A 24,817-nucleotide genomic window follows, 5' to 3' on the forward strand; every position below is an offset into this window, starting at 1 on the left:
TATCTGGACACCATATGGCAAATTCAGGGTGTTGACAGAAGACTTGTCCAAAACTAAAAGTTACATGGTATGTGGAACAAGAGCCAATGTCTCAGTGTAAAGGTCTCAGTTTTAGCTTGCATTCCTCTCCTTACCACAAGCAACTTATGCCATTTCAGCAGACAAAACACAAAGGCAACAAAACATTTTGGATGGCCTTGACAGCTGACCAAAAATTGGGTTGCCACAAATATGCTCCTTCCTCCAACTCTGCAGGAGGGGAAGCTTATCTCCCAGCATGGCCTTGTTTCTGATGGCACTCTGAGCACTTCCAAAGCACAGCAAAATGCCAAGGATGATTTCCTGCCTTGTTCTCTGCCTAAGAAGATAGTAAGAGTTGCTCCGTGTTCTTCAACTCTGGGTCCCAGATGTTGTTGGACTGCAAATGTCTCATCACCCCAAGCCAATTTAGCCAATGGTCAGTAGTTATGAGAGGTGCAGTCTATCACCAGCTGAGGACCCAAGGAGAAGCAGGCTGGCCTATGTCATGCTGACCTCTATAAGACCTGATAACAATTTCAAAGCACAATGTAGCTGCAGAAACTCTCCTCCCCGTATCCAAGCACAGGTGGTCAGGAATTCATGACACTTACCAATGGGAGGAAAGACACCATGGCAAGTGAGTATCTCAGTTCTTGACAATATTTAAGCCCTAATTAATTCAGGTTTGTACATACTCGCTGTGGGCAGTCAATTGTGTGATTAAGAATTGCCTCAACGGGAGCTTTTGTAAATTAGTTGACTGTTGTCTTTTCTCTCTCTCCCTTTGAGGTTATCAGTGCACTACAGTTAATTAAAATAGGTATGTGTGGCTGTACAGGCAGGCCGGTAGACATTTTTGTGGGCTTTAAAAATGTTGTGAATTTATTTACAAGGTAGGATTAAGCACTTCTACAGCCCCAGACGTTACCAAATTTTATAGCAACCCAAACTGTTTGTAACTTTCGATTTCAACATCCTCTTGCAAATAATTTAAAAGAATATTTATTGAGTGGGACCCAGTTTATGTCAATGGAGTTAGGTTTCCCCCCAGATTATATGTAAACAAATGTTACGCTGTGTTTAATGCAACTTAAAATCTTGAATAAATAGGGCAGAAGCTACACATAACTAGTGGAGGCAGAACCACCACTGCAGTTGCTCCACAGCCGAACAAGAAAGCCAATTTAAAAGATCAGCAAGCAAGAAAAGTGGCTTGCCCTGTTCAATCTTGTAAACTATAGACACCTCTGAATGTGCACACTCTTCTCTTGCATGCATAGTTTTGTAGGAATATACCCTAAACCAATTGCCTGAATTTAAATAATTCACATTATCTAATTTGTTTCAGTGGGACTTCACAAACACACACCACCCATAGATCTTCAGCTTCCTTTCTCTTCCTGTCTTGTTTTGTGTTTGAAAATACTGCAATTTAAATAAACAAAAATACAACTATTGGTATGTTGTTGTTTTTTTCTACTGCTGTTATTGTTGCATTGTGATTTTTATATTCTATGCCATCTTTCTGTATTTTCTATGCAACTGTGATGTATATATGTGTGTGTGCATATGTAAGCAATTCTAGAATCCTTGCATTAGTGCCCTACTAATTCGCTTGGGGATAACAAATAAGTGTCAGGTCATCCAGGAAACTCCCTTGGCTGCCCCTTTCATGAGTGCCTATCAGACTCCTTCAGGCCACCAGAGTCTGCCTACATATCCTGATGCTGACTCCTTTTACATTCCCCTAAGACACTCAAATACGCGCCACAAACATCTGTATTTTTGGAATGCAACTTAATTACTCAACATATTCAAATTTACATAATTTACGTTCATTAATGAGATGCTCAAGGCTAAGAATATTTAAGAAGTCAATCCTGAAAAAATTAAGATGCCTAAGAAGGTGCCTGGCTGGTTTAAACTAATCTTCAAAGAGTTGCAATTACAATTGCTGCTGAATAAGAAGCAGCAATTCTTACCTAAACCTTGCTGCTTAGAAATTGATGCATTCTTTACTGTGATTAATATCCATGCTTTGAAACTGTCAGACCAAATTATTGACCCAATCTTGTTCTGCCACATCATTCCCAAAGAGACAGCAGCTTAAAAGATCCACAATATGTTGTCTCACAACTCCTAACTGACAAGGGAAACAAAACATGAAGCAACATATATAGATTCAAATTGTTACATATATATAGAGAGAGACACTGATATGAAGATTCATATCAGTATCTACTTTTGTTTCAAGTGCCACAGTTTTAGGGCTAATGTCCAGAAGTTTGAGGCCTAGAGACGTTCTCCTGGAATAAAGAGAAGCTTGGAAGCAAGAGGAAGTAGACTAAAAATTGCTTTTGAATACATAGATAAATAAAAATACATAAAGAATCCACAAGAATTTTGATCCGTATATTTTTAAGTCAATAATAATTTAAAAAATAATAATCCAGAGGCATGTAGCAAGCCTGCTGCTAAGTAATAGATTCAGAGTTCAGGTGTTCCCTGGATTCATCCTGCCACTATGCATGTTGCAACCATTTTAGGCAAGTCCAATTGATGTGCGACTGTCAAAGCATGGGTCCCTTTGGACCCAGAAGAGGGCAGAATGGGGGTGTGGTGGGGTCATAACAGGCAGGCTTATGCACACTCTGCTGGCGTGCCCTTTGACCCAGAACACAACCCCCACAGATACAGGCAGATGCTTGTAAACTTAGTATTGTAAAACTTTCATTAGCGGAAGGTTGTTTGGGAAGGAAGGGAGAAAGATTAAAGTCTGTCTTTATTTTGGTCAGCTGCTGCCACCAACTCCACCATCTGCCTAAATGGTAGGTAAAGGTAAAGGGACCCCTGACCATCTTGCTTTACTGGCCGAGGGAGCTGGCGTACAGCTTCCGGGTCATGTGGCCAGCATGACAAAGCCGCTTCTGGCGAACCAGAGCAGCGAACAGAAACGCTGTTTACCTTCCCGCCGGAGCGGTACCTATTTATCTACTTGCACTTTGACGTGCTTTTGAACTGCTAGGTTGGCAGGAGCAGGGACCGAGCAACAGGAGCTCACCCCGTCACAGGGATTCGAACCATCAACCTTCTGATCAGCAAGCCCTAGGCTCTGTGGTTTATCCCACAGCACCACCAGTGTCCCATGCCTAAATGCTAGAAGAGGGTTAATGTAGAACATAGAACATAGCATTTTCATCTGTTGATAAACCAGCCTGGGTGATATATATCCCCACAAATAGGTGGGGAAAGGGGATGAGATAATCAGTACAGCATGTGGGCTGCCGTCAGCCCTGGGTCCTTATGTTGTGCACGGCCATCCCACCCTTAATTCAACACATTGTCAGAAGTCTGATACTAGGACTTGGATACGACACCTGCCCTTGGTCTTAAAATCTAGTAGATTTTACTTATCTAGCAATAAGTAAACCACATGGAAAGCTCACATATCTAGGTCTAATGATGGTGGACAGTACAAAGCAACATATAAAAGCACACATTACACATCCAGCAGACATGTTTTTCAGATGAAAAAGGAAGAAATCTTTAGGCTGCAATCCTGTGCACTAGGGTCATCCACACATACACTTTAAGCACTTTTATACCACTTAAACAGTCATGGAGAATCCTGGGAACTGTAGTTTCTTAAGGGTGCTGGGAACTGCAACTCTATGATGTCAGCACCCTTAAGAGCTATGGTTCCCAGAAATTTGGCTGACCTCTAAAGTGGTATAATAGTGTTTTAATAGCATGGTGCGGATGTAATCTAGGTGTGTGTGGAGAACCTTCAGCCCTGAACTACAACTCCCATTAGCCCCAGCAAACATGGTCAATGATCTGAGTTAGAATTCAGCAACATTGGGAGGTCCAAAGATTTCCAACACCTGCTATATGTATTTACTTTGAATAAGCCCCAACAAACTAAGTGGGATTCACTTACAAACAAACACACATAGGTTTGTGCTGTTAGCGGCCTGTTTAGAATATAAAATAAAGGTGCAGAATGCATTTAATGCATCATCAAATGCAATCAAAATGCACTTATGAGACAGATTTCTGAAAATGTAAACCAAAAGTTAAATACAGTAAGAACTTTTTACAGCTAAAAATTTTTTATGCACACGGTCAGCAATTAAGCCACAAGGAAAGCTACATCCTATATATCAAACATTAATTTAAATGAAGAATTCAACACTACTGGTTCTGTTGCAAGGAGGAAGCAGAAGATAAGACTTAACACAGTGTCCCTTTAGCATGTGAAAGTAGCTGACCTCATGTGGCATATCTCTGCAGGCCTAAACAGGGTTAATTGTACCACATCAGGGCAGAAACATCATTCAAAATAAGGATTGTTTAACCTACCCAGGCACAAACTAATTAAGAATGGTTCTTGCACTCCAGCTGCAAAGTTTTAATATAACATGTCATAAAGAAAACAGTGCTATCAAGAATGACAGCCCAATGTATGTTTAGCCCTAACTATTCTTACAGTAAAACATTACTTTCCGACTCAAAAAATAGTCACTCTACCTTGTGAACTTTATTATATTTTTGTTGTCTGCTTTAAAGAAATAAGCAGACCATGAAAAGCAATCAGAAATTGAGCAAAACAGAGCAACATTATCCAATGAAGACACATTATGACATCTGAACTGTTAACAATTCTAGAACTTAAGAGGTTCTCCACCCCCTTGGTACAGTTGAAATATGTTACAGAATATACATTAAAAACTTTACTTACAGATTGGCATGTTTGTATTCAGCTTCATAAAATACAGATAGAAAAGTGAAAACTCAAAAGCTATGGACTCTCTACTTTTAAGAGGATGGTGGCCATCCAAGGTTCTGTAGTTTCCCGGATCCTGCGGCCTCACACTGCAACTCTGAAATGCATCACTAGGCAGGGACGATCTGCTTTTTCTCTTTAGATAACCAACAAATCCTAGCCAAAACACACTGACTCAGAAGTTACAGCCTACTGCTTCCATTGGTCTTACTAGGACAATGTGATCCTCTTGACCAGGGTGTGTCGCCTCGCCTGCTGCAACGTACCTTTTCTGTCCACAGCACTAGGTATTATTCAGCTTCGAACCTTGACACTGTCCGCGGTTCCTACTACCTGTATTATCAACTGTAACAGCATGCACTTATAACAGGTCGGTCCAACCTAGGAGCCACAGGTTTGCGGCTGGAAGGGGGCGTGTACGCATTTGCTAGAGATCTGCATGCCTTCGGGGGGCGAGAGCCGCAGGTGGGGCTTGGTAAGGACACTGACACGGCCGAGCCAAAGCTCTGCTTTGTGAGGCCCGAGAAAAGAAGATTCCCCCTCCGGGCAACGACAAAACAAAGCCCGGGGAAGCGGGCGCCCAGGTGAGCCCTCCTTCCGCGGAAGCCCCATTTTCAGAATGATGATCCCTGGAAGAAAAAGCCTTTCCTCGCCTCCGCCGCCGCCCCGGGCGGAAGAAAAGCGAGCTCGTGTCGCGCGCGCGCTTTCCTTTCGCCACCCGCGCCACTTGGCGAGGTGGCAGGCGCTGAGCGAGGCGCTTCTTTGACCAGCCTCTCCACCCCAGAAACCCGCAGCCCTTACTAACCTGGCTTCAAAGGCCAGCCTGGTCGGAGGAGGCGGCGGAGCAGCTGGTGCAACAAGACGCGGAAGCCGATCCAATAGACTCGTATCGCAGGCAGCGCCAGCGAGAGGAGCGACATGGCTCTTTGGCCGCCGCCGCCTCCGGCTCTTCCTTGTGCTTTTTCTCGGCTCGAAGGAGAAAGGAGGCCGGTCACCACCCTCGGCAGGAGGAGGCACAGCGCAAGCGACACGCCTCCCGGGCTCCGGAGCGCTCGGCTCAGAGCACTCGCTAGCTACACCCAGCGGAAGAGGAGGAGGAGGAGAAGTCCTTTTCCGGGCATGTGCGCGCTTCTGCTCGCGATCCGGGTCTCTCGCTCTCCCCTTCCTTACACCCTCCCTTCCACACCATGCGTGCAGCGGGGCTGAGGTTACATACACTTTCCCATTGCTACCCCCGAGCTAATTTCGGCAGTAAGAATTTGCATGCTTTGAAATAGGGCTCTCAGCCAGCTAGGCTGTGAAATGAGGTCACTTGCCGGAATGTGGAACAATAGAGAACATAACGCCTTTTCCACTTGCTTTGGAACACGCATTTCTCATTCAAAGGAAGCAGCTGCTGACTACCTTACGGTGAAAAGTACTAGACAAACTAGATTTTTAAAAATAAAATAAATGCTGGTTAAATGCATGATTGAAAAATACCTTTCAACGCTGACTTTCAAATTTGCCTGCAATATTGCCCAGTGGGAAGGCATTCATCAAACAAGCAGGACAAGAGGGAGGGTGTATTTATTTTTAAGTCTGGTGTTTCTAATGCAATTCTCCCTTACAGGTGTCAGACCTCGAGGACTTCCGGGTCGGCGCCATCGCCGAATGGCGGGCTCCCTCCGAGCTCCGGAGGGAGCCGGCTTGGCAGGGGCTGGGTCCTACCGCACCGGCGATGCGGAGACCCTTAAAAACCACGGCCAGATTGAGGCCGTGGACATGGAGACTCGGCTGGCACCATTAGCGCTCTCCCGACTCGTGAAGGAGCCTTTTTAAAGGCTACGGATCGGGTGCCGGGGAGAAGCGTGGTGCTTTGAGTTCTCTGCTATCCCTGCCGAGCGCAGCCGCATGCTATCCGGCGGAGAGCGCTGACTTCTTCTATTGAAAATTCGGCTCTAAAGAAGAACCTGTGAGTAATTGGAATATGGACTAAAAAAAAAGGGGATAAATTTTTAAAATTTGGAGCGAACGGGGGAGGTGGAAAAAAGGAAGTCAGCCCACCCCTAAATTGTAGAAGAGCCAAAACAAAGGACTGGACAACTAAGATCGAGTGTAACCTTATCTTGCCGAATCAGCAACTTCGCGAGGGAAAATTATAAGATTGAGCTGGAGGAGAAAAGTGGAATTGTTTTTAAAAAAGCAACCCCCCCGGAATCCCTGGAGCGATTCGTGAAACTGCCTGGAGAAAAGTGATGGAGGTTTTGACAGCTGTCAAAGAGCTGTCAAAAAGGAAGATTAAAATAGAGACTTTGTTATGAGGACTTTGCCGGTTATATTTGTTACAAATTGAATACAAACTGTTTTAAATATCGGTCAACAAGCTACTTGGTCTGGTGGATGTGATTCTGGAAGGGAACTTTGTTACTGCAATCCACCTAGAGGAGCCGAGGGATATTGCATGTGTTTTTCACAGGAAATCTGAACAGTTGAATGGAACTTTTAATCTCCTGGGAAACTGCAGGAATGGAACATTATTTTGTCTACAGAGGTCTACACACTACAGGAAACAATGGAACTATTTGTTGGAAAATGAAAGGAACATGATGCAATGCTTTGCTCCATGAATAACAAACCTCTGCAGAGACACTAGAAACTTTTGGAAAAAGAACATTTCTGTGGGAGAACAGAGAAATAAAAAGGAGGAGAATGATTGATAAGAACAAGGAAATAACAAGAACTGGACAGAACTGGGGGAACATTTGGGATATTCAGGTTTGACAAGCTTATGGATACAAAATTGGAGTTTTTACTCCTGGATATAAAAACCTGGATGGAAGAAATGGGCCCTTATTTGATAGACTCCTTCTACGATTGGACATCCGTAATTAAAGACTGGCAAAGAACCTGAGGGACATAGTGTAATGTGGGAACTCCAGGAAGATATTAGAAGTGGAGGGATAGGTGAAACGCAAAGGGGAAAGAGGGGAGGGAAAATTGGAATCCAAAGGCTGTAAAATTATTATTCATATTTATCTTATTTCCATCTGTACTATGTTTGAAAGGGGGAAACTCGTGGAAGGGTATAGACCGATCTTAGGGGATGAGAATTTGGATAAATTGGGTTATTGATGAAGAGTGTAACTTGGGGATAAGAACTTGTTGAATTTAATTGCTTATTTGGAAGATTTGGAACACAAGAGGGGGTAGGGAGGGGAAGTCCTAGTTATTGGCAAAAAGTTTATAGATTGGATTTAATTTGTTTTGATTTGTTTTAATTTGGAAAACCTTAATAAAAATTATTATAAAAAAAAAAATACAGGTGTCAGACCTCTTGTTAAAATGTTTTCACGGGCTCCTTCACAACTCATCTACAGCAATTATCTTCCAGCATGGAGGGCTCTGACTAGAATATATATTGCTGCTGCTGCCCTTGGATAAGGTGACCTGGGAAGACAAGGCTTGGTTAAAAGAACCCATGAAAAGAAGAACTTCAGTTAAAAGAATTGTATTTGCCTCCTCTTATTCCCTGCATTCAATCTATCAAGGGTGCCTGTGGGACCCAAATCATCCTTCAAAGCACAACACATTCATGGCATTCATTCAGTAGAGTCCCTGACTCAGGAACAAATAGAAGGAATTGATGTGGGCAAGACTCTTGCAGTCATGCAGCCAGCTTCCTGCTCTCTTGACCCCTGCCTCACCTGGCTGGTGAAAAGCAGTCAGGAGGGGTTGACTGGATGGGTCCAGAATGTGGTAGATACATCAGTATGTGACAGGGTGCTGCCTACTGTTCTTAAACAGGCAAGGGTGCACCTGTATCAGGGAAAGGGCCAGGGAGAATGCAACTCTGCTTCTTGATACCTCCACAACTTTTGATACCATGGACCATGGTATCCTTCTGTACCAACTCTGTGGGAGCACTGTTTTACAGTGGTTTTTCTTGCTACCTAGAGGGTTGTGTCCAGAAAGTAGCATTGGGAGACTGGGTTCCAGCTGTATGGTCTTTGCACTATGGTGTGCCACAAGGTACAATCTTCTCCCCAATGTTGTTTAGCATATATATGAAGTCACTGGGTGCAGTCACTAGGAGTTTGGTGGCAAACGGTCATCAATACAGTGTTGACATAACAGCTCTGCTTCTCCATGGCATTTGAGTCAGGCGAGGCTGTTGTCTGAGCACAGTGAGGGACTGAATGAGGACTAATAAACTGAGCTTGAACCATGGGAAGATGGGAGCACCGTGGATTGACAGTTCCCATGCATACAAGATTGGCAAGGTGCCTGTTCAGGAGGGGGTTCAGAGTTTGGGAACGCTCCTGGATCCATCTTTGTCGCTGGAAGCTCAGCAACTAGGAGTGCCTTTCACTCGCTACATCAGGTGCATCAACTATGGCTGTTTTTTGACAGATAGTCTAGCCATGGTAATCCATGCATTGATAACTTCAAGGCTAGATTATTTTGATATGCTCCATGTGGAGCTACCCTTGGGCCTGGTCTGGAGGCTGCAAAATGCTGTGGCTGGACTGTTGATGAAGACAGTCTGTTGCTAGCACATAACACCAGTGCTCCAAGGTTTGCACTGGCAGCCCATACGCTACAGGGTCAGGGTCAAAGTTTGCAAGGTCCTTAAAAACTTGAGTCCATGATACCTCAAGAATCACCTAATCCCTTATATACCTGCCTGATCACTAAAGTCTTCAGGGGAGTCACTGTTAGTAGTCCCCACCCCCCAGCTCAGATGCATGGCTTGTATCTACCAGGAGCAGTGTGAGGGCCCAATTTCATGAAACTCCGGTTTTCTGGTTTTTACTTTTTGTATTATATGCCTACAAACTTTATAGAAATGACTACAGTTGTTGATGTTAGGTGGAAGGCAGGTAAAGGTGTGGCCTTCACTTTGAAGTGCATTTCCAAGCAGTTTCTTCCTGCAACTGTTTGGAAATGCACTTCAAAAAGCCATATCTCAGAAACAACTTGGAAATACGCTTCAGAGGCTTCAGAGGTATCGTTGTCACCCGATGCCATGATGTCACATGATTGATAGGCAGGTGCCTCCTTCCACCTGTCAAACCTGGCCCATTGGGCTGCAAAGATGCCTTGCCTCTAGTGTAAGCAATATTGAGCTAAATGGACCAGTGGGCTGACTCAGAATAATAACTTCCTTATATAGTATTCCTAAACTAGGAAAGTTGGCATATTATAGATATGGCTTATTATAACTATAAATTATTTGACTGGTTGGTGTTGTAGGTTGGTGGCCCAAAGTCCACTGTTTGAGAAACACTCGTGTAGTGCTTTAAAGGCCAAAAAGAGTACTTTAAATTGTACCTGGAAATGCATCAGTCCAACTGCTTAGTAAAGGTGATACAGGCACTGACTGCCATGCCCCCATAGGACTCTGGAAGTCTGAAAGCATCTTTTGTATTTGTTTTAAGAGAAAATGCTTTGTAAAGAGGCTTATCAGTGACTTACAAGCAAAAGCCCCTTTTTATAAAACAACAAAGGAATCATTTTCTGCCTGCTTTTTGTTATTACTATTATTCCACATAGTTCTACACCAGAATGATCTACTTTTTAAATATGATTTTGATTGTTTGGGTCAATGTGGAATAAATTATCTTCCTGTTCAAAAAGTCTCTATTATAAAACTGGAATTGTATATTTGCAGAATGTTTTTCTTTGCATGCGGTATGTCTCTTTGGTTGTTCTATTATTAAAGGAAAACACTTCCTCTAACCCATACACACAGCAATTGCAAACATAACTTGGTAGCTAATGGTGACCAATTTGTAACACATTTTGAAAATACAATCATTCACATTCATGGCAATTTAGATTCCATGACTGTAGCAGAGTTTGAGATGAATGCAGCTAGTCTTGCCCTATTGGAATTGATACATTTTAAAGTAGTTTGACGTAAGAAAGTGGACAATCTACTTTGAAGTTTGTGGCCAGGCTACCATATGTGTCCTTGATCTTTGCACCATGCAGCTAATTAAAGCCACCAAAGGAAGTTTAAATATTTGAGTCACTAATGTGTCTTTGAGAGAAGGTGTACTCCTTGCTGTGTTAAAAGAGGCAGAGGTGCAAGCTGATTTCTTCTTTAAAAAGACAATCCTGGACAATTACTGTTTGCCCTTTCTAAGCAATATCTTGGAGTGCGTGCTGGCCTCAACTCCAAGCGCTGCTGGATGACCATTCCAATGTGGTTTTCTGTCTGAGTTTGTGAGGGAAACTAATTCTGTAGCCCTGAAAAATTATCTTCACTGGGAGGAGTGTGCCCTTTTTGGATTCCCCTTGACATCTCAGTGATTTCCAGTACCACTGAATGTTGTATCCTTCTGAGACAGGTGTCCAAACTGGGGCTCAGGGACACTGTTTTTCAGCAACTGATCCAATTTTGGATGGATGGTTAGTCCCAGAACGTGCTTTATTTTTTCCTGCTGCTCTTCCCTATGGTTCTTGACTTATGGCAAACATGGCCAAACAAAGCCCAGAAGGCCAAACAAAGCTCAAAAGGGTCTTTAGATTACATGGTTGTTTTGCTGAAGACCTGTGCCTCAAGTGCTTACATAGTATTCCATGATACCAAATCAGTTTGGGCAGTTGAACCTGAAGACAGTGGTTGGAATTCAACATAGCACTAAGGAGATTGTTCCATCAGCACAAGCATTTCTGCTTGACCAGTGAAATAATCTCCCCTTTCCTTCTCTTGCCTGCTGTTCTGGGGGTTTCTCCTGACCTTCCAGAGCAGATTGGAGGGAGCTGTAGGGAAAGTGGGAGGAAGTCCTGTTGCACTAGCAGGAATCCTTGCATTGACTTCCACTAATGGAACTGGAGAGTTGAATAAGGCCCAATATTTATCTAAGCCAGCTATTGCTTTCATAGTGCCTCCAGATGTTTTCGTGCTGCTCCAGCTAGCATGGCCAATGATTTGGGACGAAGGCAGTTGCAGTCCAACAAAATTGGGGCAGCACCCCATTGGTTAGCGTGATCTAATATCTAGAGACATTTGCCGTGGGGTGCAGTTTACTAAAAGAGAAAGCAATCAAGGTGAAAGAGCAAACCAATATAGTTCTTCTTCGCCACAGCTCGGAAGATGTTTCATTGGAGCCATATTAACCAATTTGCTCCAATTTGTGAGATATATTTCATTTCAAGTCAAACCACTTCCTTTACCGAAACGTTTACACCCACCCTGAGGAAATGGTACAGTAACTGAAAAATCTGAACTAATAATGCAATTGCACAGTACGTAGCTAGCTCAGAGAACAAAACTCAACATTTTTGTTCAGACATAACCATTCATAACCATTTCCTCCATATCTGATATATCAGCCTGCCCCAACCCCAAACCTCCAGGTGTTTTTGGAGTACAACACCCATCAGTATGCGCAACTGAACTAACAGTGTGGGTCCTAAGGTACCCCAAACAACCCCCATGTACAAGAGGGAGGTATCAATGGGGCCGGGCAGTTTCTTACACAAATAAACCCTGAAGGTTAGTAGTAACTCAAACATGTCAATGTAGACTGAGTATGCTCAGTGCACACAGAATGCTAGCTGACTGTAAAGGAAAACTAGGTGGAATGGGAATGCTATTTTAGTATCCTGGAAGGGGGCATGGATGACTGGAGGTCTGGCTCTCTAAAGGGAAGTACTCCTCCCTGCAACACTTAACCCATTTTCTAAATCACATGAAAAAACACACACAAGTGCTGAATAAAAATACTCTAAATGCTTGCCTAACATTATTCATCCATTAAATTTTCCTTAGCTATCAGATGTGGTATTGTTGCTATTCATTCAGAAAGCCAAGCTATTCTGTGTGATGATGACTGATAACAATATACATAATAGTCCAGATGGAGGTGAAGCTGTGTTTTATTGAATATGGAACAATTATTTGGCGAACATCTGTCAGCTATGTAGTAGAATATGGGGTCTCTGGACCTATCTATGAATGTGTATATCATGGGACTCCATGTCCTTTTCACCCACTGCATCCATCAACATATTTTTCCATGTAATTTTTGACACTTTCTAGTTCTAATTTATTTATTTATTTATTTATTTATTTATTTATGACACTTGAGGGAGAAAGAGGCCTTGCAATTAATTTTTGATGCCTTCACCTTTTAATTATCTTCTGCTGCTACCCAGGACTTGCAGAGCTTTGAGAGCTCCATAATAACCTCTTTTAATTTATAGGCATAAAGATTTACTCCTGCTGGGAAGGGGGAAATCTTGCATATTATTTTCTGCAGAATCATTTCACCAGATTATCAAATGCATGCTAATGAATGCCTTTTAAAGATCATTTTAAACAAACACATTGGCTGCAGTTCAGAGAAGCTGTTGAATGCATGGGAAAACATGTGCAGCAACGGTTAATGCAGAAACTTCTACAAAGGCATGATTCTAGGAACCATGAAGCAGGATCTCAAAAGGCATGGTTCCAGGAACCACAAAACGGCTGCGCTCTAGAGTTTCAGACAGGGGACGTTATCATCTCTACCTAGAGATGACAGGTATCGAACCTGGGACTTTCTGCCTGCAAAGCTGGTGTTCTACAATGGAGCTACAGCCTCACCTCTCTAGGGGCTGCTGTTTTTTCTTCGAGCTAGAAAATGCACTGCACAAACAGGTACTCCGTGCGACAAGGATAGGGAGCACTCCCTAGCATAGAAAAGAACAGGGCAAGCTTAGTGTTAATTGAGGCCAGTGTACGCATATATCGTGAGTCATAGAACCATAGCATTGGAAGGCACCCTGGGGGTCCCCTAGTCCAACCCCCTGGAATGCGGGAATATGCAGCTTTCTCATACGGGGATTGAACCTGCAACCTTGGCGTTATCAGTACCAAACTCTAACCAACTGAGCTATGGGGGGGGGGGGAGTACACATACAGGCTGTCAAAGTAGGGTGGGAGTTACTCCAGGCCAATTGGCATTATGGATATTCTGTCCTGCCTGGTGTTAAGAATGTAGTATATATCCCAGATCACATTTGAGAACCTTGTTGTTGTTTAGTCGGTTGTCTGTCTTGGGTGGCCCTGCACGGCATAGCTCGTAGCTTCTCTGAGTTATTCAAGCCCCTTCGCCACGACAAGGCAGTGATCCATGAAGGGGTTGAGAACCTTACGTAGATCAATAAGATTTGGATGAAGGGCTCACAACTCCCACAGTGTGTCCTGGCTCTTATACATTACACAAGGAACTTAACCACAGATGGCTTACTTGAGATTACCCAACCACAATACTTCTGCCAGCTTTCAGCTTTACATCGAATACATATATCTAATTGTATTTAAATTAGCAAAGGCCTCTGCGCTCACTGTGTGCTTCTGTACTAGCCATCAATGCACTGCAAATTTCACAGGAGGTGAGGCTGGAAGTGCTCCTTCTTACATGGCTTATGTTTGTTCTTCTATAAGCTATTATCTTGTTTGCCTTTTTTATTGTTACGGTGGAATGGCCTGATCGGTTTCAATGTTTTTCCCTAAATAACCTCCTAATCCTTTTCCTGATCAATGCACTGGATAATGGCACCACTTAGCACATATTCCCTTGCTCCCTGACTAGCTATTTCATGTTTCTATACCCAATGTTGCAATGTAGCTGACACAGATATAACATTTGTCTTTCATTCGGTTGTCCTATTCTCATGTATCCTTGGGGCTTTTCATGCTAGAAAAGAGACCTTAATTGTATGTCTGTGGTTATTTTCAATAATTCCATAATATTCAATAACGATTTAAGCCTCAGTTTCCAGTAGTCCACAAGTGCACTTGCCAGATTGTCAGTGGTGACTTATCTTTTGCTCTGGCAAGCACACTGTAAGAGAAAAATAGACGGAAAGTTCACACATCCACTGCAAGCTTTTAGAGTCATTGAGAAAGCTGCAAGATTCTCACTGTGTCCCAAGTGGCTTCAAAGTTCTGCACAACAGTCGGGATCAACGTTCAACTCTTCTCAGGCATGAAGAAGGGGCAGGGGAGGCTCAACCTGCTGTATTTCAAAGCAGAAAGCAGCAACAATCTCTGCAGAATTTTGGAGACAAGGTATTCCCCCTTCCTTTAGCTTGCATGGGGTTGGGGGTTGGGGAAGGGTCTATCTTCTGGCAATGACATTTATAGCAGGCTTCTAAGGCCAATCAAATGTGTTAGACACTTGGTTTGTTCCCCCAACAAGTTCCTTTTTTAAAAGGTAGCTGACAAAATATGCAAAAAAACAAATAAGAGAAAACATTCATGGTAAGCACCAGAATAAAAACAAGTCAGAAGATTAATTAGATAGGGATGCCTAGGGTGGGGAAGATGGTTAACTGAACCACCGATTGATGTTAAATGGTACCCTGCAACCAAAGCAGAAGCTTAAGCATCAACATTCCGAAGAATGTCCTATTGATGTCAACGTGTATTTCTGCATTTGTTTGTTTATTATTCATTTATTTGCAGTATTTGCATATTGGCCTATACCTGAAATCCTCTGGGTGGTTAACAAGAAAATCAAAAAACACAAAAGATTTCTTTTTTTAAAAAAAAAAAAGCCAGAGAGAGAGAGAGATAGCAAGTAATAAATATACATGTGAATTAAAATAAATAAAATCACCAGCAGCAAAACATTAATATAGCACAGCTAAATCACTAAAAGCTCTTAACATTAAAATGCCTGGGAAATATTTTTTTAAGGTGTTCATGCAGCACTGAAAGGACTATCTGGCTGACATCTGGAAGGCTTATATTAATTTATATGCTTAAGATACATGTACTAACAGTCATTGCATCTGCAATGTGAACTGCTGGCGGTATGCTGTTGTTAGTATTACAGTGGTACCTCTGGACGCGAATGGGGATCCGTTCCAGGGCCCCGTTCGCATCCAGAGCAGAACACAACCGATATCTGCGCGTGTGTGAGTCACAATTTGCTGCTTCTGTGCATGCGTATGACGTCATTTTGAGTGTCTGCGCATGCGCGAGTGGCGAAACCTGGAAGTAACGCATTCCGTTACTTCCGGGTCACCGCGGAGCGCAACCTGAAGTATTATGTTCATTTTTCACCTGAAGTGACTTTAACCCAAGGTATGACTATATACAGTCATACCTTGGGTTGAATGTACTTCGGGATGAGCGTGTTCGAGTTGCGCTCCGCGGCAACCCAGAAATAACAGAGTGTATTACTTCCAGGTTTCTCCGCTTGCGCATGCGCAGACGGTCAAAATAACATCACGTGCATGCGCAGAAGCGCCGAAACATGACCTGCGCATCTAGAGACGTGTGAACATGGGTTACGTTTGCTCCTAGATGCGAACGGGGCAAACCTTGGGTTAAAGTCACTTCAGGTGAAAAATGAACATAATATTTCAGGTTGCTGTAATCAATACAGTGGTACCTCAGGTTAAGAACTTAATTTGTTCTGGAGGTCCGTTCTTAACCTGAAACTGTTCTTAACCTGAGGTACCACTTTAGGGGTACCACACTAATGGGGCCTCCTGCTGCTGCCATGCCACCGCCGTGCAATTTCTGTTCTCATTCTGAAGCAAAGTTCTTAACCCGATGTACTATTTCTGGGTTAGCAGAGTCTGTAACCTAAAGTGTCTGTAACCCGAGGTACCACTGTAAAGTTGTGACCTAAATTTTGCCCATTAACCTTAAACCAAAATTCTGCATCAGTGTGAATTTCTTTATTCTTAACAGGGGCTGGCTTGAAGGTCTTGCCACGCTAGTTACAAAAACCTGTTGCCAATGGCCTACTTGCAGTAGATGAACAACCTGTTTGCAATATTAAACCCCTCTCTGGAAGCACCCTTAATGAAAAGAACATAGTGAATCCAGCACCAAAGGCAGCTCTAGGTGAAGAGTGGTTGTGATCTCGTTCCAATATCCAAGCCTGCATGTCCAGTCCTACATGTTGTGCTTCAGTAATGACTCCAATATGACAAAATATTCCATGTTAAATGGAAAACAGAGTTACATAGGTAGTAGCACTTGCAATAGCTACTGGTTATCAAAGAGATAAATTACCTGAGGTAGCATTCCTTTCATAAACCAGAACATTGTGTTGGATAGGGGAGACAAAGATTTAATCATGAAGATAACTTTCATAGCTCTAGTCTTGCGCAAATTATTTTCATCATGAATTTTCTCACAGTGCTATTGCAAGTTTACAATAAGCACACACTGTAAACTTCCACTGGGATAGGCAGGGTGGAGAAAGCTGTTTTATTTTGTTCCTGTTACCTGAAATATGTTCAGTATTAATTCCCAATATTAAGCATATTGCTTTGCAAACAGCAGCCTTTGCAAACAGCTGCCTTACCTAGGCAAAGGCTAATATAAAAAACATTTTCTTTAGGACAGATGCATTCTATATTTTGGCTGCAATTTTAAACTTGCTTGCTTAGACACAGAAATCAGTCACACTTATATCCCCAGAAAACATATTTAGGATTAGGGTGTAAGTCTGCTAAAAATAAAAATATACTGTAATTGCCCTCTTTGGGAAAGGATTGTCACTTTGAGCCTCATAAAAGCTATATTCCCTTAGGTACGTACAGTAATAAGGGAAGTACTAAAGACAACTGCAAACTTTCATTGTGGGAGTCATATTTCCACAGCAAGATGTAGGTAAGGTTTTTATTCCCTATGGGTTTTTGTTTGGTTAGGAGTTTCAAAATTACATTATGAAACACCTGTAATAATTTTTCTGTACCTGAAAGGCACTGAGAAATATCTCCCACTGCTTGCTATCAGCACCTTGCTGTGCATTTTCAGCTGCCTTCCTATATTGAGTAAAGCTGTCAAGTTGTGCTTCCAATTGCTATGATCACTAATATATGGAGCCTGTTGATCACATCATTCATATTCTATTTTTTATGTCATAGTAAGTCAACCCAACCAAATAAAAAACTTAACTAAATGCAAAAAAATAACTTTATTTGAAATATTTTTATTTGCTCTCATCCAATACTAACTTAATGACAGAACAAGCTATCTGAAATATACTTGGAGTCGAGAGTGGATTTAATGCTCTTTATTCAGCTCATAGTGGTGAAGAGGAATGGAAGTTCCCCCAGAATGTCTGCTTTATATACATTATTTACACAATGGGCCCCACGTGATTGGCTAATTCAGGGATTCTCCTGTAGGCCAATCAGGTTGCGGATTCACTTCCACCTGGAGCGGGATTGGGTGGCTCCTGTGGACCAATCAGACTGCTGCATTCTGGATCCTATAGTTCCAGGACCATTCAGACTGCTGGATTTTGGATACAATTCAACTCGGTACATAACACCACCTAATAAAATATGCTTAAATGAGGGCTATCATTCCCTACCAACAAACTCTGGTGGTTGTAGGTTGACAGAAATGAGACAACTGAGAAACAATAGAGAGTATAAGCATGTATTTAGAAATACATAATATTTTTAAACAAGTACAGGCTAATGAGGATTGAGCCAGTCAGTGGTCTCAAGGAGCCATGGGAGTGTCAATTGGTTTATAGCATCCTGCAGGACAGCATGGCATTTAGCTGAGCATTCCTAATAAGGTGTGAGGAGACACAGCAACATTTTAGTGCAGGTCCCACTCGTTCCTGTATACATACTAAAAAAACAACAACATCCCACCACCACGGTTTATTTTCCCCTTGTCTCCTTCATGCTGATGCCCTTTTCCCTAACCCCACCCCCCATCTAGCTGTCTTCTCTCCCTCCTCTCCTTAGGGCATGTGCCAACAGCCACAATATAAGATTATGGACATTCACCCTGAGTAAAATTAACATAATGGAGGTTCATGTGCTTACTCAGAAGTAAGTCCCATCAAGTTCCATGGGGCTTACACCCACTTAATTAGGTGCAGCATTCCAGCATTGAAAGCAGAACATAAAGGGGTGTAGATTTAGCATGCAGTTCTCAGGAAATGCCTTCTGGCTTCCATGGAAAAGACCCTTTTACAGATACTACCACAAACTTTTCTCTTCCAAAAGATGGAATCCCTGAACAACTAGTAATCTCAGAAATAAAATAGAAGCCATTGACTCACTTCACACTTCCTGAAATCAATGTCCCCCAGCAGCTCAACAGCCACGTTATGCTTTTATACAAAATATCAAAACAAAATTATACCAGACACCATGGGAATATCTGTGTACATTGATAGAAGAAGATATGTCAACAGGAAAGCAGTACACAACGAATCTTATAGTTTAAGTTTCACTTTGTTCATATTCAGTGTTTTTTTTTCTTTTAAACCCTATCTATTTTCTTCAGGTAAGCAGGCTGACATTTCCTTTTTTTAAAAGATAACAGGTGCTTCTCAGCTTAAATAAACCCAGGAAATGGCCTCAGAAAGCATTTAACACCATCTTTAGAACTGTCAGATATTAGGATTATCATATGTAATATTGTGGTGAGTCAACCTTTCAAGTCAGAAAGCTCTTGGTAATCTAAAGCCACTTGCAATTTTATTTTATTTTAGGCATAACTAAAACACTTGTTGGCTGCATCATTTATGCTCATCAATCTTACTATCCACTTCATATCCACAAGTTGGTTAGGGTGGTTAACCATCTTCATCATAGTTTTAATATAAAATAAGAGGAATGTCAGACAGAACTATATGTGTTATTTCCTTATTCCTTATTCATTGTATGTCTGAGTGGATTTATCCAAGATTAATACAGGAAGTGTCACATCCTATATATTTGGGTTAGTTAGCTAAGTCAAAAGGATCTGCACTTTCAGGGAAGCAGTTACATTCATTGGTGTTTTCAGGCTAACCTAAGACCTTCATGGTTATTTTCAAAGAACAGGAAGTAAAATACATATGTAACACCTTCCTGTTCGACATTTATTTCATTTACCTTGCCTTACCCTACCCTACCCCCAAAATAGCTTAAGTTAGCATACATGAGCTATTCCACATTATGCTCAGCATAACCCAAGCTTTCAGACAGAGACTTGCATTCCTGTAAGTGGCACCACCAAGAAGGGATTTAAACCTCTGGTTTTCCCAGTCAAACGCTCCACATAATGGCTGGATTTGGATGTTTTTCTTCAGGGGTAAATGCCAGGGCCAAGTACTCCTTTCTGGTCCCTCCCATCCTCCCTTTGCATCAGTGGCAGCTGGTTCCTATTAAGGCATGTGGAGTGAAGGGTACAATGGGGCAGCTCTATGCACATATATATGAGAGATGGGGCTTGCCCACACCAGAGTTCATTGTGATTTTGCTGCTGTTTGCATTGCTGTCTGATATGCATAGTCCACATTACGTTAGTGTCAAAACAACAACAACAACAACCTTCTCAAGGTTTTCCCCCTTGGGGATATTGGGTGCCCAACCACTTCACTGGAGATCACAGATGATTGGTTTTGGAGTTGGTGGATCAGTTGTCACCTTCTGCTACTCATCTCTCTATGCCCTTTACCTCCTCAGCTCTTTCATTTCTGACTGTGCTTTCATTTCTGACTGTGCTTTTGATCCCACAGATTTGCAGAAAACCAGAACAATGCACAAGCAAACTGCATTAAAAAAAAAAAAATTATACACCAGATATATTGGGCAGCAATCTGAAAAATCTGTGCTGAGAATTTACAATTCCTTTAATTTCTTCTGCAGCATACCACCCAAGCCTTTTTTAAATTTGATCCCTCAGATTTGCACCAAACAAGAAAACTGCACAAGTAAATTTGTAATTGCTCATGTGGTTTTGCACATTTCTTGGGTGAGGAAAGTTTCTTAAGAACAAGGTGCATGTGCGGCTGACTGCAGGCAAGCGCTGGTGGTACTTAATTGGAAGAACAGAATCAACAAATTAGAAGGTGGAGAAAACCACAAAACCACATATGCTTACTTGTATGAATGGGAAGGACAGAAGTTGCTCCTGATGTACTAATTCAATTGTGTGGGGGTGTGGACTGCTCTGCTCTAAATCAAAGGGGAGGGGAGGGGAGTGGATTAACAGCTACTTAATGCTCAGAAGTGGACAAGCCCAAAGTCTCACTAAACTCACTTAGACATAACTCACTTGGAAATAGTGTACATTCAACTTTGTATGGGGCAATAAGAAAGAAGAAGAAAAATTGTTGCCTATAGCTCCAAACATGATGATATAAACTCAAACTATGGTAATCTGTTTAGCAGGAGGAAGGGAGAAATAGTCTGAGCAAATCCAGCAAGGAATTGGGGTGTGAAAGGGTGTTGGCTGAAAGAGAGAAGGTTTCTTCTCTCTGTTTCCTTTTTAAAGTTATGGATTTTTTTAAAAAAAACATAAGTTAGCCCATATTTTGCACATGTCCTTTGATCTTGTATTGCTGACACCATAGACCACCTCCCATTAAAAACAGTATCCCAGATAGAATCACAGAATCGGAGAGTTGGAAGGGACCACAAGGGTCATCTAGTCCAGCCCCCTGCAATGCAGGAATCTCAATACCCTTCCAATTTGAAACCATACCAGACCCTGCTTAGCTTTGTAAATGTGCTAGCAGTTTTATTGCTGCACCACTACATCTTCCCAGAGCTGCAATATTATAATTGGTGGCAGCAGCCACACCCTGCAGGAAAAGAACAACCCAAATGTGGAAAACATAATTTGTATAATTTGTGATAACAGGGCTGGGAATGTTGGGTGTGTTGCTGCTGCTGCAACATGTGGCTGCTCAGAGGCCAGTTCCTGGACAAATCAGAGAGCCCTTTGGAAAGCACCGTATTTTTCGCTCTATAAGATGCACCAGACCACAAGACGCACCTAGTTTTTGGAGGAGGAAGACAAGAAAAAAAAAATCTGAATCTCAGAAGCCAGAACAGCAAGAGGGATCGCTGTGCAGTGAAAGCAGCAGTCCCTCTTGCTGTTCTGGCTTCTGGGATAGCTGTGAAGCCTGCATTCGCTCCATAAGACGCACACACATTTCCCCTTACTTTTTAGGAGGGAAAAAGTGAGTCTTATAGAGCAAAAAATACGGTAATTAAGGAGGAAGGCGAGAAGATTCCCTCTGGTATTCACAAGTTAAAGGTAAAGGAAAGCAGCAATGTACCATTCTCTCTCTCTCTCTCTCTCTCTCTCTCTCTCTCTCTCACACACACACACACACACACACACACACACACACCATGATGTCTCTGTTACTGTAAACTAGAGTCTTCTTCATATGGAACTGTACAATGTGGGCTAGTCGGGAGGAACCCTGGAGGCAACAGCCAACTAAAACTGAAAAACATTTACAACTGTATATATGTAAAATAGCTTCTGACTTGCATAGTGCTAGTTGAGATAAATCCTGCATGATATCATTGGTCATTATTTGGTGAACACCAGAAATTGAATTTTTTGTTTAGCAATGGTAAAGAAACAGTGTCAGGCTACACATAAGACGGTGAGCTGGTAGGTTGGGATACCATTTCTGAATGTGAGAGAAAAAAAGAAATGGAAAATGGACAACATCAGAGGGAAGCATTATACAGTATACAAACGTTTCTGGTTTTCTAATTGCATTGAGGGTTTTTTTGTTGCAGAATAAGATGGTAGGATGCTGAGATAATAAAATAAAGTGTGCCACTTGAGGCTGCAGATGAAGATCACATTTTGGATGCTCTGCTCTATAGAAAACCAGCATAATGGTCAAAGGTGTGGACTGGAACCTTTCGATCAGATGTACTAATTATGTACTTGCAGGCAAGTTTTGCTTTGTTAATATTAGGGCATTCTAAAATGGCATTTTCCTACCTGCAGACCCAAGTAGCACACCACACACTAACACCTCAGAATTCTATCTTGTTAGTCCATGCATGTGTATATTATGCCCAAGTTAATTATCATAGTTTTATTTCACTAGGTCAGCTTTGCAGTTTGTTTTATGAAAGCGGTAAAAATGCGGTAAAAAAAAGTGGTAAAAATTTTTCTCAAAAGAACAAGATAAAATACTAGCTTAGTTGTTGCTATCATCCTCATTGGATTTCTGTGTTCCTCCTAAAGGAGCCCAGGGTGGCATTTAGGCTGGAAGATTATGACTTACCCCAAGCAGAACAAGAATTTGAATTGTTTATTTTTTTATTGTACTTATTGGTCACTTCTTTACTAAGGTAACTCAAAGCGCCTTACAATATATAAACAAAGAAAGAAACACATATATGAAAACCAGCCTAAAAGAAAGCAAACAAATAGCTAAAAGACAATGCAAATTGCACTAGTAAATAATTATGTAAGATAGACAACAGCAGTGGGGTTGGTAGTAGAAGCTTTTTCTTTACAATTATGAAGAATGCTTGCACCAGCAGTGCAAATATCCAGCATAAAGATGATGGCATCTTCCCCATCCCATTTACATTTATATCCTGCCTTTTTTCAATCTTGGAACCCAAGGCAGAATACATATGGTTTCCAAGTGGTCATCCATCCAGCACTGACCAGACCAAAATCTGTTTAGCTTCAGCAATGTAATGGCGACCTTACATGAAGAACAACTCCCATTGTTCTAGGTGCATTTTGTAACAGGGAATTTCATTAGTGCGAGCAGTTTCTGAGCTCCGGGTGCCTAAGATTTCAGATTTAAACTGCAGAGTGGAAGGAGGAGGAGCTTTTTCTGCCTTCCCACTTCCAGCTACTCTCTGAAGACTGGAGAAGAGACCCTCTTAAGAATATTAGGGGGGTGGGCAGGGGAAGGACTAGACCAGGTGAAAAATGAACATAATATTTTAGCTGCAGTTCTCTCATTTTCAACATTGTATTCTTGTTATTAGAAAAAGTGCACCTAGGCATTGTGTTGTTGTGCCCATAACCTGGGTTTAAGGTGCCATTTAGCTCCTAGCTTTCATATCTCAGTTTCTAACACTGCTTACACACCTTCAGGTTACTCTGCAACACTTTTGGCCATGAATAATGCAGTGTTGTTTTTCTTAAAATGAAGTTGCCTTACAAGACCCTGATTCACAGTTTCAAACTAAATAACAAAGGGCAATTTTAGAAAAGGAATCTACACAAGCAACTGTCCTTGTGGCTTTGTCATAGTAATACTTATGTAATCATACATACTCAGAGTATAACAATGAAATTATTCCTTTTCAAATGGTGGAATAGCACATAATTTGGTTCTCAGGGTAACCCCATTCACATTAAAGGTAAAGGTAAAGGTACCCCTGCCCGTACGGGCCAGTCTTGACAGACTCTGGGGTTGTGCGCCCATCTCACTTAAGAGGCCAGGGACCAGTGCTGTCCGGAGACACTTCCGGGTCACGTGGCCAGCGTGACATCGCTGCTCTGGCGAGCCAGAGCCGCACACGGAAACGCCGTTTACCTTCCCGCCAGTAAGCGGTCCCTATTTATCTACTTGCACCCGGAGGTGCTTTCGAACTGCTAGGTTGGCAGGCACTGGGACCGAGCAGCGGGAGCGCACCCCGCCGCAGGGATTCGAACCGCCGACCTTTCGATCGGCAAGTCCTAGGCGCTGAGGCTTTAACCCACAGCGCCACCTGCGTCCCTTAACCCCATTCACATTAGTTTAATTCAAATCATGATGCCACAGAGAAGAGAGCAGATTCTTAAATCACATGTTCTTATCAGCTTCCTATGATCAAATCTAGATCTACCTATGCATGATGCAACAATTATCAACATGAGAGTTCCTGTTATATGCAAAATGGCAGAACTTGTGGCATGATCCAGCCAGTGAGAAGCACTTTTAAGACCCATACACATCAAGAGGGGAGTTGGCATGTGTTAAATCAGGATAGTCCACGCAGATGAAGCATTTATAAGCCTCAAAGTCTACCAAGTTCAAAAACGTCTTGGACAGGATTTACAAAAATCTATGTAGGTTACACACTGCAAAAAATGTTAAAGGTTTTCAGTGGTCTCATGTTAAGAATGAGAAAACCCAGTCTTTTCATAATTTTGACAAGCAGGCAATTCAATCTTTTAGGCTTTCTAATTTACAGTCCAAGCAAATTAAATAATAAAAAGCTCTGACAGTTTTGCTTGAAACCTCAAACAATCTTTTTTTTCATGATTTGGCCCAATCGCGATTC

At 42.1% G+C, this 24,817-nt stretch overlaps 1 protein-coding gene across 8 annotated transcripts in view; it reads right to left on the minus strand.

The window, feature by feature from the left end:
- ZBED1 (zinc finger BED-type containing 1) overlaps positions 1–24,817 on the minus strand; it is a 127,286-nt gene that overhangs the window by 88,749 nt on the left and 13,720 nt on the right. The window contains exons 1-3 of one of the 8 annotated variants that reach the window (XM_083734309.1): positions 4,763–5,245; positions 2,004–2,164; positions 1,391–1,446 (exon numbers count right to left, since the gene is read on the minus strand). The exons of 1 other annotated variant lie outside the window; for it this stretch is intronic. Coding sequence is in view for 3 of the 7 variants with exons in the window: in XM_083734313.1 (XP_083590439.1) it covers positions 5,613–5,727 (115 nt within the window). In the remaining 4 variants the exon portion in view is untranslated. Of the gene's footprint in view, positions 1–1,390; positions 1,447–2,003; positions 2,165–4,762; positions 5,246–5,612; positions 5,959–17,811; positions 18,091–24,817 lie in introns of those variants that run through there. 6 more of the 8 variants (XM_083734313.1, XM_083734315.1, XM_083734314.1 and 3 more) reach the window with 6 other exon arrangements.

Source organism: Podarcis gaigeae (assembly GCF_964106915.1).
Source record: "Podarcis gaigeae genome assembly, chromosome: 4".
Classification (NCBI taxonomy): domain Eukaryota; kingdom Metazoa; phylum Chordata; class Lepidosauria; order Squamata; family Lacertidae; genus Podarcis; species Podarcis gaigeae.